At 43.3% G+C, this 18,049-nt stretch overlaps 1 protein-coding gene across 9 annotated transcripts in view; it reads left to right on the top strand.

The window, feature by feature from the left end:
* Window positions 1–18,049, top strand: part of ST7 (suppression of tumorigenicity 7) — a 150,691-nt gene that overhangs the window by 18,978 nt on the left and 113,664 nt on the right. Inside the window, exon 1 of one of the 9 annotated variants that reach the window (XM_053254198.1) lies at window positions 10,058–10,085. The exons of 6 other annotated variants lie outside the window; for them this stretch is intronic. In XM_053254198.1, coding sequence (XP_053110173.1) covers window positions 10,073–10,085 — 13 coding nt within the window. In that variant the 5' untranslated portion in view covers window positions 10,058–10,072. Of the gene's footprint in view, window positions 1–10,057; window positions 10,086–16,655; window positions 17,074–17,110; window positions 17,349–18,049 lie in introns of those variants that run through there. 2 more of the 9 variants (XM_053254196.1, XM_053254197.1) reach the window with 2 other exon arrangements.

Here is an 18,049-nt window from a genome sequence, read left to right as displayed (position 1 = left end):
AATACTGGTAGAGGGTGGGATTTTCTGATCTATTGGCCCTAGCCAGTAATATTAATGAAGCATCTGTTTTATATGAAATCCTTCATCAGTTACATTATTTTCAGTTCTTCCGTAAATGATGATTCTTCTGTACATGTCTGTCCTACAGAATTAACCAAAGTATGTTTATTCACATGTTGCACCTGTTTGTTTAAAAGTGTATATTTGGACCTTGAATCTCCTTATTTTAGATTAGCTTTTTCGTGTATATTAAGAGGTACAATGACTGCAGATCTCTCCCACTCCCATTTTGAACACAATGGACACATAACTCATTCAAGGGCAAGGTGCAGGCTTTCACCAGATAGAACAAACATGTTGTTACCGTTAGGCCTGAGGAAACGCTTTATAATTCAGAGTCTGAATCAAAAACTAGGCAGCTGCTAAGACAGGACAACAATTGATTATTGCTTAGTGTGTAGTGAAGGTTAATTTCTTACATGATTAAGTGTATTTAAATATAGCAATTAACAGGCCTGGTGAAACAACGAAAAATGAATTTATTTATAGTTATCATAAGCAGTACTCTTATGCTAGCTTTCTTTCTAGAAATAAACTTGGTATTAGAATAGCCTGTTAGGCTGTTTTGTTTTGGTCTTTAAAAACCCAAATGGATACAGAGCCAGGACACAAGCAGAGTGGGTAGGTGGGCAGGAAGGGAGGGTGGCGTGGTGGCCAGGAGCCAGGGTTTGGTGGTGGCAGTAGCAGGTGGAGGGAGGAGAAGGAGGAACAAGATGCCTGCACTTTCTACCCATGGCACAGATACCATCCATGCCTCTCTTTACCTCATGGACGAGCCACCCCCACTTCCTCCAATTAATCCTCCTCATCCCCATTCCTCCATCAAATAGAGTCTTCTTTCTTTGTTCTGTCTCTTGGGCTGCTTCAAGCAGCAGATTAAAAAAGGCGAGCCATGTTCCCCCTTCCAGCGTCCCTGTCTTTGTGTTGACATATGATGCCTTTATGTCGTCTTAGATCACTTTCAGTCATAAAAATAGCTATGGGAGGACCATCTTGTTCAACGTATACTGTAAGCCCTCTGAACAAGGCCTGGGACTGCCTCTTATCTATGTTCTATAGAGTAAGAGACAAAGTTGTGCCCCCGAATCAGTGTCAACTCCTGGCGACTACAGAGCCCTGTGGTTTTCTTTGGTAGAATACAGGTACCTTGCACTATTTAGTTAGTTAATGCTATGATAAAATATGTAATGTAATAGTGTAAGGATAAAAGTAGCAATGTTTGACAATACAATACAGAAACTTACCTGCTTCCACCAACGGGAAAAATTTAATGTAATCTGTATAACTAGGCTTGGTCATTTACAGATTTTACCAGTAGCTCTGTGTGGGCGGGGAAGATTGACGTGATTATAGCAATAATCTATATGGATCATTCCTGACCCCTCTAGGGGAAAAGCAAATGAGGAAAATTCTACATAAGAGAATGTCAGCATCCCTTCCCTGTTTCTTTGTTGTCTTGCCCTTGTCAAGTCCTGATGCATGGTAGGTTAATAAGGCTACGTTTCACTTGTATGTCTTGACTACTGAAACCAGCAGAGGCTGATTTCCACTCTATTGAGTTAGATACTTTTCTTACTGATAGCCAAAGAAGCTGCCCTGGAGGAGGATTCTTTTCCTCTTTCTGTATTGTTTTCCCCCCCAGTTTCCATGGGTTTCCTTCCTTCCTTGTCATATTTAAAGAGCTCGCTGTGATTATAACATAACTGCATCTTAGTTTTATGACAATCTTGTGAAGTAGGTTGTACTGAGAGATAAGGGTAACAATAACCCAATATTGTACTTGTCTTAATAGGCAACATACTTATCCGTCTTATCACTCTTTGGTCTTAGGGTAGTTATCCAAATGGGGTTTTCTAGGACAAAACTATTGAAATCTAATTTGCTTGAGGCCATCTGGAAAACTTCATAGCCTTGTTGAGTTCACATATAAGAACCATTGCAAGATGATCATAGACTTGGCTCCATCCTGAAAGCCATGCTACGTGGGCTGAAATCCATATGCATTTTACAGTGCTTTAATTATCGCTTACGTCATTTATTATTTCTCTTCTTCAGTTAATAAGCATTACCACCCTACACAAGTTAAGCTTTTGCTGCTTTAAATGTCAAGATACCTCCACAGAGATGTCATGGGAGAAAACACTCACTCACATGCCTGTTCCAGATACTGTCCAGAATAGTGCCTTGATACTAGACTCAGATGCAATCTGATATGATGTATAGCCCAATTTTCCTAATAGCCTGTATTGTGCCTCTAATAATGGAACTGTTTTTTATGCAAATGAGCACTCTTGTTCACTTCACCTCTGTAGCGCCTTGTCTGATTTCCTTAAAAAAGAAATTTACAATGTGCTCCAGTGCTGGTGTTCTTACCTGACCTTTTAAACAATCAAACAAAATATCCTGAAAGTGCTTGGAGACTGGAGATGGGGAGGGAGATGAAAAGGAGAAGGACATGGCAGGTTTCAAGCTATGTGACTGAATGCGTAGAAACAACAAGGTTCCCAGTTTCCTTGACGTATATATAATTTATAGTGGGAGGAGTTCGCTTGTTTGTGAGAGAGCCTCCAGAAGGCAAAGCTTCTGCAGCTACTCTGGTGCTTTTTACCATTCTGTTTGCAAGTTCTTGAGCAGAAGAGGAGGGGAAACGCTCTACAAGTTTAAGCTGCTATTTGGGTTGTGTGTAGAGCAGTGGATTGGACAAATCTTTCCCACATGTGATAAAAGAATGCACCAGGAGGACATCAAGATGTCTGCAATTCACAGAATATACCAAGATGGGAACATTCTCAACCAATCCTCCTTTTAATTGCGTGAGCCGGAAAAGTATTGTCCAGATCGGCCCAATGTGTTTAGCAAAGGAGTGTTTTTGCAAATAGTGGGTGAACCCTGTCTCAAATGTAGCCATGTCTATTCTCTATTAGTCTCCAGTAACCTCAACTAATTCACGTGGTTCTTGTGTGAGCACAGAAAACAATAAGTCAAATTTTAAAACACAGTTATTACAGAATACTAATTAATGTTTAATAATTAGAAATCATTTCTAATTACAGTTCAGATAAGTAATGGATATCTTGATGATTAAAACTTATATGCTATCTAACACACAACAGCTATTGGCGATTACAAGCTAATGGTGCCAATATATTGCATGTTTTTGGTTGTGTCTCATGATTACTAATTATGGAAACAAGTTCAGTCTTCTGCTGAAGAAATGACTGGGTTTCACTTTACATGATCCCAGAGTACTCCTTTTTGAATACGTAAGGAAGTAAGTGCTTAAGGATAATTTGGGCATTATTCCTATCGCTTAACAGCAATCAGGGTATGTATTGCTTTAACATGGGGGAAAAACCCTCACCACCTCCCAGATTAATCTAATTAATATAATTTAATATATTAATATAATTTAATATAATTTAATTATATTTAGAAAGTAAATGTGTGGTCAAACTTTTATATATTATTAAAAAATCAAATGAGAATAATAAAATTGATAAACTTGTGTAAAAATAGATTTTTAAAATCCAGTGTGTGACTATGTATATCCTTACGAATTATTTTAAGTTTAACATGGTTATAGGTATGATACATACTATCATACATAAACATAAACACCTGTGCGGCATTTTAAAAGTAAAGGAGGGGCTTTCCCCTTGCCCCCCTTCCTGCAACCGCCGCTGTGCTGCCTTCGCTGACCTTATCCCGCCGTGCACAGTGGCGGTTTTTAAGGAGAAAAAAGGGGGGCTTTCTCCCTCCACCCCTACCCTCACTGCAGCAGCGGGGGTGGCAAATCCTTGGCCGCTTACGGTCGGCAAAAGGCTTAATCCGCCCCGGGAAGTGATGTCACCAAGTGAAAAGGCCACAGTGAACTGACAATAAATACTAATTTAATTGAAAAAAATTCTATATATAATTTTCATTCTATATGTCCTGATAGAATGTAGCACCCAAGTTACTGACCAAATTGACAATGTTTTGGTGTAGGATCTCTTGCATGGGTTCTCCTTGTCCATTAAATTGCAGTTTAAAACAGCTAAAAGAATACATTGAGGCGGGTCTCACGATCTGTGAGACCTGCTTTCGCTGAAACTGCGGGGAGAGCGGGCTAAGCCCGCTGTCCCCGCAGACGATTGGGCAGGGAGCCCTGGGCGGCCAGATCAGCCACCACACGGTTTCCAGCTCCGTGATGGAGCTGGCTGGGGGAAGCGGGGACCACGCGGCCCCCGGAAGGCCCAGTATGCCCTGCGTGAGGCGGCTTTTTGCCCCCTGGTTGGGGGTCTACTCACGAGTAGCCGCGGCTATTCATGAGCAGATAGCCTGGGTTTGCGGAGCACTTGCTCCACAAACCCGGGCTAAGGGGCGGGCTACTTGAGCGGTTTAGCCTCTCAAGAACCACTGGGCTCGCTTGCGAGCCCAGTGGTTCTTACAATTAACAAAAGTCGGGCTAGGCTCTCCTAGCCCGATTTTTGTTAATCGTGAGAATAGCCCCATTGCATTTTTGTTTCAATGTGGATAACACTTTAAAGTATCTTGGGTAATATTTTTAAAAACAGTAATTCAGAAGTTGAGAATATGGGTATCGATATCATTGTCTTCAATAAGTTACTGTGCTGCCTATTGTAAGAGCAGCTAACTGAAAGGACTGTTGAAAGAAATAAAGCTCTCCAGAGGCCTTTAACGAGCTAATAAAGCAGAGAGATACCACGGGTATTTGGTGTGCATGATAAACTCCAGGCTGACAACCTGTGTGGGCTTCTGACTTAAAGGTTGTTTGCTTGCTGATACATTTAAAAAGTAGTAGACCTAATTTTCATTACTCTCTGAAAAGCTAATTAAGAATTATTTTAAGTAACAGCATATTTGAACTCTAATACTGTAAGATTTAACTCTTAAATAGCTGAAGCTAAGAGATGTCATTATGAATTAAATCACATGAACTATGTTTCAGAATAACTAGTGAAAGGAAAGTTGCAGACCAAAAACAAAAGAAAATGTTGTAAAAATTCAAGCTTAAAGAACAAAACACAACAAAACCTCTGGAGAATTTGTTTTATTTCAAATGTTCTATAATTTACAAGTTCAGCCTGAAGTCCTGTGCACACTAATATGGGAATAAGCCCAACTGAATGCATATAATGTAAACATACTGGATTACATGGCATGAACCTTAAAAGTGCTTTTGGCATGCATAAAATTAATTTCAATCCATGCTAATATGGTTTCGGTTACTTTCAGTATACAGTTGATGTTTGTTGACTGAAGAACAGCAACTAATCAATACAATTTGAATTTAGGAATTGTATATTCTTGCATTGACTTCCAAAAAAGCTTTTGGCTTATGGTTTAGGAGTTCCAATTTAATTACATCTATTATTATGAGAGAGATAAAAACTTTGATTGCACTGATAGAAATTCTTTTATTCTGTGATTTTTTAAAAATAGAAATTGGGTAGGCTTTTATTTATAGCAAACACTAGAGGTCAGCCTTTAAACACTATAAATGCTATAAAATTCAACTTCACTAACCCTGGGGCTGGCAAGAGGAAGAGGTACCTAACAAAGAAGAATTCTGGGAGATGTAGTATACAAATGTTGAGATATCTGTATGGCATAGAGAGCAAAAACAAATTGTAAAAGCTGACACTGCTATTTATTTCACATCCTCAGAGCAGCTTATGTAGGGATTCCAGGCATCCTCCCACCTTGGCACTGACTGGACTGAGACTTAATTTTAATAACTTAATTGCCTTAAACTACTCTGTGACTGGGCCCAAATTCCACTGCCTCTTCTCATAGTTTTACCAAACACAGATCGTGAGCCGGGTCTCACGATCAGTGAGACCCGGTTTGGGTTGCTGAGCAGGGCAGGAGCCCTGGGTGGTCGTCTGGACCTGGCCCTGGGCCGAGGCTTACTTCTCAAGAAAGATTGCTGGCTCCGTGACAGAGCCGGCGGGGGCTGGGGGGAGCGGGGGCCGATTGGCCCCCTGAAGCTCTAGCATGCCCTGTGCGAGCGCGCAGGGCATGCTGGCAAGAAGGCGGCTTTTCGCCTCCCCTCCGGGGGTCTCCTCGTGAGCAGCCACAGCATGGAGCTGCACCTACTCACAATAAAAAAACCCGGATCACGGCTACTCACGATAAAAAAAAACTCTCGCTCCGCAAACCCGGTTTTAGGGGCGGGCTACTGAGCAGGTTACCTCCTCAAGAACCACCGGGCTCGCAGCTGAGCCCAGTAGTTCTCACGATTGCAGAAAATCGGGCTAGCGGAAGCTAGCCCGATTTTCTGCAATCGTGTGAATAGCCTCACTGACTGCGGCTGACATCCTGACTAATGAAACACTGGTGCAATGGGAGAAGCACCAGTATAGCACCAGTTCTTCTGAAGAGTTCCAGACTAACACTGTACTAGTGCTAGTCTGTATGCGGGGGATTTAATAATCTCCCACTTCCCCAGAAGCCTTCTGTGTCACCTGAGAATATGACCCTGGGGGCTACACAATCCTCCAGGGCATAATTTTGAATGCCATAGAGTGCTTCCTGGGAAAGGGGAGGTCATGGATATTTGCCCCCACCGCTGAGCGAGCCGTGGAACTGAATTAGTCCATCTTTTCAGAACCTACAAGTCTACCTTTTTCAGTACCTACAAGTCCCTCTAGAAATGTGTGCTCTAGTATTTCAAACAGCATAATCCTGGGTGCTTAGTGGCATCATATGCCTAGTACAACCCAAGTCAGGAATTTCCAAAGGACTATTTGGCAAAAGCTCATGCAGCTTTGTCCTATTTCTGGTGCAAGCTGGTTTCTGCAGAAGGGTTGATATATGATGGAAAGGATGACTAAGCAAGCATATTGGTTTTGGAAATGCATCATGCTGCATTGCCAGGCTTTTAGTTTTAAAAATGTGCTTGCAGTGAAGAATGCAAGGCATGTTTAATTTCCAATCTAACTCTGTTGGGAAAACTTATTACTTTATGAAAAGAACCAGCAAAAGAAAAGACGTTAAAAGAGTTCTTACACAAATAAAGATATTCTTTTCTGTGGGAATTAATATTCTGTTGTGCCAGATGCCTCAGAATACTTAAATGTAATGGCTGTCTAATATCACCTTTTCACTTACATCAGTAAATTTCAAGGTTAATGTTCCCTTGAAATTGCAAGGATCAAACATTAGCCACCTCTCTATTTTTAAATTTGGCAGCATAGGAGCTGAAGATTTACGCTTGATATCCGAAGTGATTTTTGACCTGGACATACAAAATCTGGGCCTCTAGAAACCTTGCCACCACCATACTTGGCACTGAACTTTTTCTTTTAAATGGATGTTGTTTACAGTTATTTGGACATTATTAATGTTTATTAATCCCTTGCAAACTGAGCAAAGAGGCACTTTTTAAAGTGGTGATTCTCTTTAGCATGGTGAGAGCAACTGGCCCTATCCACCCCCAGCTTAGCATCCCTCAGTTGGCTTTTGTTGGTGTCTATCTTATGTTTCTTTCTAGAATGTGAGCCCTTTGGGGACAAGCATCCATCTTTACTTACTTATTTATTTTTCTATGTAAATCGCTTTGGAAACTTTTGTTGAAAAGCTGTATATAAATATTTGTTGCAGTAGTAGTGGTGGTAGTAGTAGTTTAGAAAAAAATATTATAAGCTACTCTGAAACTGTAAGATAGAAATTAAATCCACAAATAAGAGCCCTGATGGATTGGATCAAGGGGCCATAGGAACATAGGCAGCTGCCATATACCGAGTCAGACCATTGGTCTATCTAGCTCAGTATTGTCTACACAGACTGGCAGCGGCTGCTCCAACGTTGCAGGCAGGAATCTCTCTCAGCCCTATCTGGAGATGCCAGGGAGGGAACTTAGAACCTTTTACATGCAAACATGCAGATGCTTTTCCCAGAGCTGTCCCATCACCTACCAGGAATTTCTTACAGTGCTCACATGTGGCCTCCCATTCAAATGCAACCAGGGTGGACCCTGCTTAGCAAAGGGGACAATCCATGCTTGCTAGCACAAGACCAGCTCTCCTCCTCCAAGATAGAGCTGGGAAAGATTCCTGCCTGCAGCCTTGGAAAAGCTGCTGCCCATCTGCCCTCTGGTCATCTGTTCCAGCTTTCTAACCTTCCCTCCCCTGGAGGCATCTTCTGTTGGAAATGGAAGCCCAGATTGTGCAGTAGCTTGCTGTCTGTCCACAGCATCTGGTATTCAGAGGCATATTGCCTTTGGACTTGGGAGGTGCCATCTAGAGACTGAGTAATAACTGTTGGTAGACTTATCCTCCATGAATTTGTCTGATCTTTTAAAATAAAATCTTAGGGTCTAATCAGGTGTTGCATGCTAATGCATGCATGTTACAAAACCGGATGAACTTCAGGAAGGGGTGATTTTCAGCAAAAGATTGAGTTGGGGTAGAAGATGCCTAACCCTTTCCTAAGCCACCACTTGCCCACTGCATCACCTCCTCTCCAAACTGCTTTACCCCCCAGCCCCATATTTTTTAAGGTTCATACCAAGAAAAACTTGGATTCAAAGGTGAACCCTAGCTGTGAATCAGATCTGCGATGAAATGAGTAGAAGAATGGTCATTAGGACATGTGGGGCTAACCTTTGAAAGAGGAGATCATTGGCATTAAGAAGCTGTTATTCTAACGTATACTAATGTATGAAAGATTTATTTTACTTATTTACATTTTTATCCTACTCAGAGTGGTGTACATGGTTATGTTTATCCTCACAAGAACCTTATGAGGTAGGTTAGACTGTGGGAGAAGTGATTAGCCCAGGGTCACCTAGTCAGTTTCATGACTGAAAAGGAATTTGAACTCAGATCTTCCCAGTCCTGGTTCAACACTGTGACCACTACACCAGTTATGTTAGGTTAGCACAAATATTTTGTCTCCAGCAGTGGCCAGTGAAATCATCTACAAGTAGTGCATGTTACAAATAATTATTGCTTGCTTACTTGTCTGTCTATCTATCTATCTATCTATTAATTACATTTATATCCTGCTCTTCCTCCGAGGAGCTCACATGCTTATTTTTATCCTCACAACAACCCTGTGAAGTAGGTTACATTGAGAGATACATGGGTGGCCCAGAGTCACCCAGTGAGTTTCATGGTTCAATAGGGATTTGAACTCGGATCTCAGAATCTAGTGATCAGAAGTTATTGCCTCTGAATGTGGAAGTTACATTGTTTGCTAATAGCTCTGACCTATCTTCCCTTAATTATTCATTTTTTCAAACAAGCCATCCATGCTAGTAAACACTGAGATCCCAAACACTACATTCATGTATTAATCATGCGCATTGCATGAAAAAGTTTGTGGCTTCTGTTTAAAATTTCTCAAAATCAGGTTCATTGATAAACCCAATTTTGTGTGTGTTGAGGATGAATAACTTATCTCTTTTCACTTTATCCACATCATTTATAATTTTATAGACCTCTATCATTCCCCCTTCTCAGTAATTTCTTCCAAATCTAAAATAATTACAGAATAATTCATTTTATTACGTGGAAAGAATGGAACAAGGAGAAAAAAATCTGCTTTTTGATTAGGGGGGAAAGTAGTTAAGTTCACTGTAGAGTTGCTTAATCCCAAGTCAGAGGTAACCTTGCAAATAAGGAAGGTGGTTATGAAGGTCCTTTCAAAAGAAAGAAACTATGTGGGATGAAGAGAAATTATTAAATATTGCTGTATATGTGGCTTTTCTAGTTCTGGGGGTTTTCACAGCTGTGACAAGATGCATTATGCGTGTATTAAGCTGACTATGGCTTCATAGGATTGCTGTGCTAAAAGATGAATATCTTCAGGTTTGTGTAAGACAAAGAGTGCAAAATTGGTGACTGAGCCGGAGATAAGGCTCAATACAACATGTTTTCTTGTAGTATGCTGCAAAACCTGTTCTAAAATACACACATGATGGTACTATTTCTGCTCAAGTTGGCTGACACTGGAAAAGGTCCCTGAACAAACAGTACTGAATCTTCTTTGAATAACAACAGTCATGGACTGTCCAGGTAAAGATAATATTTACAGTATGCTGATTAACAATGTTTTTATTCACTGGATATAATATTAAAGTGCATATCATGATTTTATTAATCTTTCCAAGCAAAGTCTGAATTTGTAATAAACCAGTCATTTCCCCCTTGCTTACTGCTTGTTGATTTTAAATCTGATTTGTATGTGTTAGCTAAGTAAATGTAACCCGAGGAAGTTGACCTTTTGGAAAACGTATTTGAGAAATCTTGAGCTACATTGTGTATTACCAATAACGAACATCTAGCTTGTTGTATAAGATAGCTGCTTATATCTTAAACCCAAAGGAGTAGGGTTGCACACTCTGACTGAAGCTATTCTGGAGATTTCCCCCTCTTGTTTCCCTCCAATATTCTTTGCAATATCAAGCCATTAAAATCTCCAAGATTGCTTTCAACAGATTGGGGCCAGTTCCCGGAAATGCCAGGCCAATCATACAGAGGATCAGGGGTGGTGGGGGTGGGGGAAAGGAGTGTTGCAGTGATTATGTATTTATTTTATGATTATTTAATATATTTATATCCCACAGCTTACAAGTAATCAAATAACACCATAAAGATACAATACTTAAAATAATACTAACATCACCATCAAGCAATACATATTTTTAAAATCATAAGCAGCTCCATTATGGGTCTGCTAATTGGGCAAAGAGGTGCCTCTTAAAGTAGTGGCGCTCTTACATTTAGCAGGGGGAGAGTAACTGTCCCTAGTCAACCCAACATAGCATCCCAGTGACTGTGAACCCCTTTGGGACAAGGAACCAAGTCATTCACACCATCAAGAACTGTGTTTTACCCAGGTTTGGGAGTTGTGTGTGCTCACATTTCTTGGCTCTGTGGAAGCAAGACAGGAGGAAAACCTGGGTAGCTTTTCCTCCTATCTTGCTTCCACACAATGAGGGTATTCTCACGGTCCTTCCAAATCGGGATAAGGGAGCCTAGCCCAATTTGGTATGCCTGTGAGAACCACCGGGCTCGCAGCTGAGCACGGTTGTTCTCAAGCGGGTCACCCGCTTGAATACCCCCCCCCCCCAGCCGAGGTTAGTGGAGCGAGCACTCTTCTAATCCAGCTTTTTTATCATGAGTTGCTGTCGTGCAGCTCTGCGCCGCAGCAACTCACAAGGAGACCCCTGGCGGGGAGGCTAAATGCAGCCTCCCAGCTTGGGGGTCTCTCCAGCATGCCCTGTGCACTCACGCAGGGCATGCTGGAGCTTCTGGGGGCTGTGTGGCCCTCGAACTCCTCAGCCCCTGCCAGCTCTGTAATGGAGCCGGCAGTTGTGTGGGCAGCCAGTTCGGCCACCCGCAGCTGACTGACGGGTCAACTGCGAGGACTGCGGGCTCCTCGCAAACCCCATCTCAGCTGTTTCCACTGATCGTGGGAACTGCCTCAATAACCTCTACCCAGCTTTTCCTCCTACCTTGTTTCCACACAACCGAAAAATGAGAGCACACACAGCTCCCAAACCTGGGTGGAACACAGTTCTAGATTGTGTGAATGACCTCACCATCTTCTGTTCATTTGGATATGTAAACGGCAGGGAGAACTTTGGTGGTTGTTGAAAAGGGTTATAGAAATATTCTAAAGAATAACAATAGTGTATCTGAAATGTTTCTGGAAAGCTGCTTAGGTGGAATGCTGAACTAAAGCTGGCCCCAACCTAGACCTAGAAATAAAAATATGGAGATAAGCTCTTGAAATAAGTTGATCCCTGTAGGGGAGAAGCCATCCAGTAGCAGGAAGACTGAGAGCCCTTTCTCATGACCATTGAGAACAGGCAATAGAGTTAGTGGGGAGGAAGCCCTGAAGAGCTTACCTCCCTGCACACGAGCAGTTTCTGTTCTTGGGTGGGTGGATCAACTGCCCGGAAGAGCACTGGCTGCTCCCAGTACCTCCGACGTCACCCTATGTCGCCGGCACATCGCCTTGTGGTGCCCCCCCACAAGCTCCAGTAATGCACCGTGCAAGTGCACAGTGCCTTATTGGGATCCCGCTTCCCCTCCCCCAGAGTGTAGCAGTCTGCTAGCCACAGCTGCTTACAGCCATGGCTGACAGATGTGAATAAAATGAGGTTAAGGGAGTGCTTGCTCCCTTCAACTCATTTTAGAGGGAGGCTCCATAGGTGGGTTTGCCACCGTGGTGCCTCTGGGATCTGGCCCGCTACCAGCAGTACACACGTGCGTGCAAAACCGAGCTGGGCTTCCTTAGCCTGGTTTTGCATGTGCGTGTGATTAGCCTCTGCGATTAGTCCTAAGACTTGCTCAGCAGGTATGACATAACAAGCATTAGCCATGGCAAGCCTCAGGTTTGTATACCTCCCTGCCCTCTCCACCTTTGTGGACGAGAGAGCAGATTGAAAATTTTCACTTTCGGCCTTGAATAAATGGAAGTTTCCTCTTTATCTCTGAACTGGGGGAAACTGTGTTAGTTCAAACAAACCATGATTTAGTGTCATGCCAGGCAAGTTCAGAAAATCCATCTCTTTTTTCCATCTTTGTTCTCTTTTCCTCATTATCTGGAAGGGTCCTTTCCATCTTCTCATGAGCACTACTCTTTTGCATCAGGATTTTGTAGCTCTAGTCAGAAGAAGAGGGATTTGTGGTAGATTCTTTTTAGCTGCAACATTTGATTAATACCATAACACTGTACTTAAATTTTTGTCCTCTAGGCATTCCAAACTCTCCATTAGGCATTCAAGCACTATAGTCTCAGGAACAGCATCCCCCCACCCATGCACATTTTTTTAAAAAAATGTATATACTAAGATACTGTGAAGAAAGCCTTTCCAAGTGCAAAGTGATGTTGTTCCCATTTCATTAACCAGTGCTACAAATCAAAGTGACATTTTTGTATTTTCTAAGGGTTATGAGAATCTACTGTGCTGTGGGACTATTTAGTAATGTTTCAACTTGCAAAGTGTATTTACAAGTATTCAGTGTATAACCCTCCTGCCTTCCTTTTGCAACAGTTTTCAGGTGTTGTTGCGTCTTCAGTTGCCTGCACACTCTCAATGGAAGCCATTAAAAAGGTTTTCTTATTTGCCCTTGATTGATAGCCTCTTAACAGAAGAACCCTCTTGCCTCAACTCCATCAACTTACTGCTTCACAGATTTTTGTTCTCTGGCAATTCACAGGGACTAACTTGTTGTATGAATTCTGTAGCAAGTCTATTGTCTACGGAAGAGCAAGGGCTGAATTTTCCTCCCCAAGGGTTCCTTTTTTTATAACACAATGAGGTATTTTTAGTAAGCAGAGGTGGAATTTTCCAAGTAAGACTGAAGTTCTCAATATTATGAAGGTTTGGGTCACTTCGAGTACTTGGAATGAGGAGGGGGGAAACACATCTCTCTTTTTAAAAAAACTTACTCTAGAATTTATCATTGCTCAGTTTGGTGCAATGCATTTTGTCTTTCAAAATGCTGTTTTGCTTGGGAAAGAGATTTGATCGCTTTTGCAGCATACAGAAAGAGAGCAAAACGGAACAGTTTATTAAACCCACAGGCTGTAATCCTGCATCTGGTGACATACGCCTAAGCTCCCTTGATGTCACTATCTGCATTATTTGTAATGTAGATCAAGATCTACTGGTTGATTGCAGTAGATCTGCAAGGCTTTCTGACTCAACCACTTGTTCAATAAGTGGATGTAAAAAAACCATCTGTTTTTGAACAGATCCACATGATTGCCCTGGGCGTGGGGGGTGGGGGGAGGCTGGTTTCACCTTCCCTTCCCCCTCAAATGACCAAGCAGATCCTCTTCGGTGTGCTTCCCCACCCGTGTGTGCCCACATGGGCAGCCCTACTCCATGCGTGCAGCAGCTCCGTGAAGCACAGAGCAGAGCAGAGAGATCCGGAGCCAGAACTTTTTCCAGCTTCCAGACATCCCTCAATGCAACACGTGGCGCACGTATTGCATTGAGGATTCCCCCCTCAAACGGGCATTCTATGCACCCGTTTCTGTGACACCTTGAGCAGCACACAGCCCAAGGGATCACATAACACCCAGTAGCTGGGTTAAGGGTGCAAGAGCGAGAGCACCCTTAACCTCAGCTAAAAATGGGTTGATTAAGGCGAGGATTAGTGGGTTCCACAAGCATCCTGCTGCTTCTCATGACCAGCCTAACCTTGCCTGGGGCAGCCTAGGCGGGGTGAGGCTGGTCATGAGAACAGCCTCCCAGTGTTCCTCACCTGTAAAATATAAGTATCAGTTGGGTTGCCTCTGACAGGTCTTTCTGAGTTCTGCTGGCTAGCAGAGGTTTGGTTTTTTTGTTAGGCGTTGTTTTTTGCTAGAAACTCTGATGCTGAACAACCAGTAAAGTTGTGCCTTCAAGTCACTGTCGACTCCTGGCGACCACAGAGCCATGTGGTTTTCTTTGCTAGAATACAGGAAGGGTTTAATCATTGCCTCCTCCCACGCAGTATGAGATGATGCCTTTCAGCACCTTCCTATATCGCAGCTGCCCGACATAGGTGTTTCCCATATTCTGGGAAACATACCAGTGGGGATTCGAACTGACAGCCTCTTGCTCGCTAGGCAAGTCATTTCCCCACTGTGCCATTAGGTGGCTTGAAAAATCAGAGGAAGATACAAAATAGAGAGACCTTTCTCAAGAGTGATGAGAAAGGGCTACCCGGTTTGCAGGAAGGAAGCCCTAAAGAGCTTACCTCCCTGCAGATGATCAATCTGATTTTTCTGGGCGGGCAGATCACCCACCCACAAGAGCACCAGCTGCTCCCAGTAGCTCTGAGGATCGGGGTGCTGGGACATGTTGCCCTGCCTGCCCCTCCCGGAGCTCCAATAATGCACCACACGAGTGCATGGTGCATTATGAGGATCCCCCTCCCCTCCCCAAATCAGCTGCAGCTGACACACTATTAAAAAAATGGTGTTAGGAGAGTGCCCACTCACCCATTTTGAAGGGTGGCTCCATAGTTGGGTTTGCCACCATGGTGCTGGTGGGATCAGGCCCCATTCTGGTGGTTCACACATGTGTGCAAAACCGTGCTAGGCTCCCTTAGTCAGGTTTTGCACATGTGTGTGAATGTTTGTTTGTTTGTTTGTTTGTTTGTCTATCATATACTTATACCGCCTGATATGTACATAGCCTCAGAGAGGTCATTCACACAATCAAAAATTGTGTTCTACCCGGGTTTGGGAACTGTGTGTGTTCCTAGTTTTTGGTTGTGTGGAAGCAAGGTAGGAGGAAAACCTGGGTAGAAGTGATTGTGTGGAAGCAAGGTAGGAGAAAAACCTACCCAGGTTTTCCAGGCTACCCAAGTTAAGGCAAAGGCAACAATGGCAGTGGCACAGTGGTCAAGTTCCCTGGATATGTTTAGTAGAGAGAAGGGAGGAATTGTGGTTTTGTTTCTTGTGGAAAAAGCAGAATCTGTATTGGGGATGAAGAAATGGTGGCCCATAGGGGCTGTGGGTAGACTGATAGGGGATAGTGGAACGTGAGGAAGAAACAGGAACTTGGGAAGAGATGTACTGGGGTTCAATAAATGGCCTTGGCAGAGAACCTCCTGCTAACTGCACAAGTAGGCACCATATTTATTTATAGTGGTGGCTCTATTATATTTAGCAGGTGGAGAGCAACTGTATTCAGCCCAGCTTAGCATCTCTTCCAGTAGCTATTGCTGGTATCTCCCTTGTGTTCCTTTCTGGATTGTGAGCCCCATTGGGAACCATCTTCTCATTTCTTTTGCCATGTGAAAGCACTTTGTAAACATTCTGATGCTAAGAATTGTGTAAGTATTCTAAATAATAATGATCATAATATTGTGATACTTGCCCTATGGAGATGTTGCAATGTGCCTCTTCTTACAAACAATGACCATTTTGTCTTTGAGAGGGGGCTTCGTTATTGAGCTTCTACGTTCAGACATGGTCAAGGAGCTGACTATCCCCCAAAGAGACATACTGTTCAAGTGTGAGACATCTTTTTCTTACAACTTGAAACCCTTTCCCTTTTCTTTAAGAGTTAAACTGTTGGCAAATGTTTGAGCACACCTTGAACATTTTGTAGACCCATCAGATCAAATTGCTTTGGGACCACATTCAGCCTACCAGTTGAGCTACCAGTTGACTATCCCTAGTACACGTGCATTATATTCAGGAAGGGATTCGTTCTGAGTAAATAAGCGGCCCGGTTGTTGTCCTGTCCTTGTGGGGGTGGGTGGGGAAGTCATCTGCTTGGTTCTAGATCTTTATATTGCAAACCTGATAGCGTTTGAGGCGGGCAAGGCTTTTGGTTTTGTTCTCTTACTTGCGGCCAGGAAGGAGCTGCAGCAGCTGAGAGGAAACCTCTTTGCAATTCACCAAGGAGCAGTGCTGTCCCTCGTCCTTGAGCATGTCGGAGGCTCCTTCGCCTTCTTCATGAGCAGGGAGGGGAAATATGTGTGGCTCTTTGTCTTCTGCATTTTGTGACAAAAGAATTCCCATTTGAATTGTGGTGCTCTATTCAGGCTCCCTCTCAGCCTGTGGTTAACAGCAGTCAGTCTTTGCAGTGTTCTGACGTCACCCAGTGTATGCATAAGCTATGCTATTGTCTTACTGGGAGCAGGGGCTGTGGATTGCAGTATCTGGTGTCTGCTACCAATTCCTGCCTCCCGGCATCAGCAGAAAAGACAGGGGCCTTCCCTTGTCCCCTGGATTTTAAAATAGCCACTGCTGCTGTGCTTCGTCGCCTTCTTCTTTTTGGCTGAGGGGGTGCACTGCATCGGAGAGGACCTGCTTTGCTGTAAGGGCTGCCGGGAAAGGCAATCTGCAGAGTGAAGCTTGCTTGGGAGAGGAAAAGTCTGGCGGCTGGGAAGCTGTGGGGACCGCATTGTCTGGCTTAATGACAATCCTCGCTGTGTAGCAGCCTCATCCCTGCTCACACACACTCCCTCTGTCTCACCACCCCACCCCCCCCGCTTTTGAAATACAAGCATCTGGAGCCAGCCATGTTTGGCACTGAGTCGTCATGTAAGTAAACGTGTGTCTCTCGCTTGCATTTCTGGTTTGGGGCAGGGCTGGCTCGGTGGCTTCGTTCCATGCCCGGTAACTGCATCTGCTGGGCTGCAGGATTGTGAGCGGACAGGCGGCGTGATGCTTGCTTGCTTGTTAGGGAACGGAGGATGCTGGGGACCATCTCTCCTTTTGCGCGTCTTGGACACGGGCAGCAGCAGGACCACATAGGAGGAGGACTGCCAGTGATGATGCTCATCCTGGCAGCTTGGCCATGCAAAGGAAATGTGATGGTGTGTGTGTGTGTGTGTGTGTGTGTGTGTGTTGGGGGTGGCGGTGGACACAAGCTTGTTATTGGAGAGTAATTAAAGAGTTACCCAGATGATAACGAGGGTGTTTACAGGATTGGCAGCATGCTACAGGATTGTATCCTAGGGAGTCAGAGCATATCTGAATTCATGATGGAGGGCCAGCTTGCTACTATGAAATAATAGGCATCTCTCCAATTCTGTTGGCAAAGTTGGGCTTGCCAGAATGATGGGGTGGTGAAGACAAACATTTGAGAGAGATACAGTAAGAGGATTTCATGTCAGCGCTGCTTTGTTGCATATAGAAACCTTAAGCTGTGTCTAGTGGAAAGAAGGCAGCACAGATGAAAGTCTCTGAAAACAAGACGTGTTTTGAGTTAAAGAATGAGTAGCAACCTACCAAAAGTGAGAGACGATCAAGAATAAGACTTCACTCATTATTATTATTATTGACACTAGTGTGGTTACACTAGCACCATTGGGGATCAGTATTGATTGACTGACACTAGTGTGGTTACACTAGCACCATTGGGGATCAGTATTGCCCATGGGCTAGTAAAATAACCAAACAAATAAATAAAGTATCATAAAATAAAGTAACACTTATATATGTATAAGTGCTGTACATATAACATGTTATGTAACCTGCGCTGTAATCATTTGTGTTTTTTTGTAAATGTTTGTGA

The sequence above is a fragment of the Hemicordylus capensis genome, chromosome 5, assembly GCF_027244095.1.
Source record: "Hemicordylus capensis ecotype Gifberg chromosome 5, rHemCap1.1.pri, whole genome shotgun sequence".
Classification (NCBI taxonomy): Eukaryota; Metazoa; Chordata; class Lepidosauria; order Squamata; family Cordylidae; genus Hemicordylus; species Hemicordylus capensis.
This window is presented reverse-complemented; position numbering and strand designations above follow the sequence as displayed.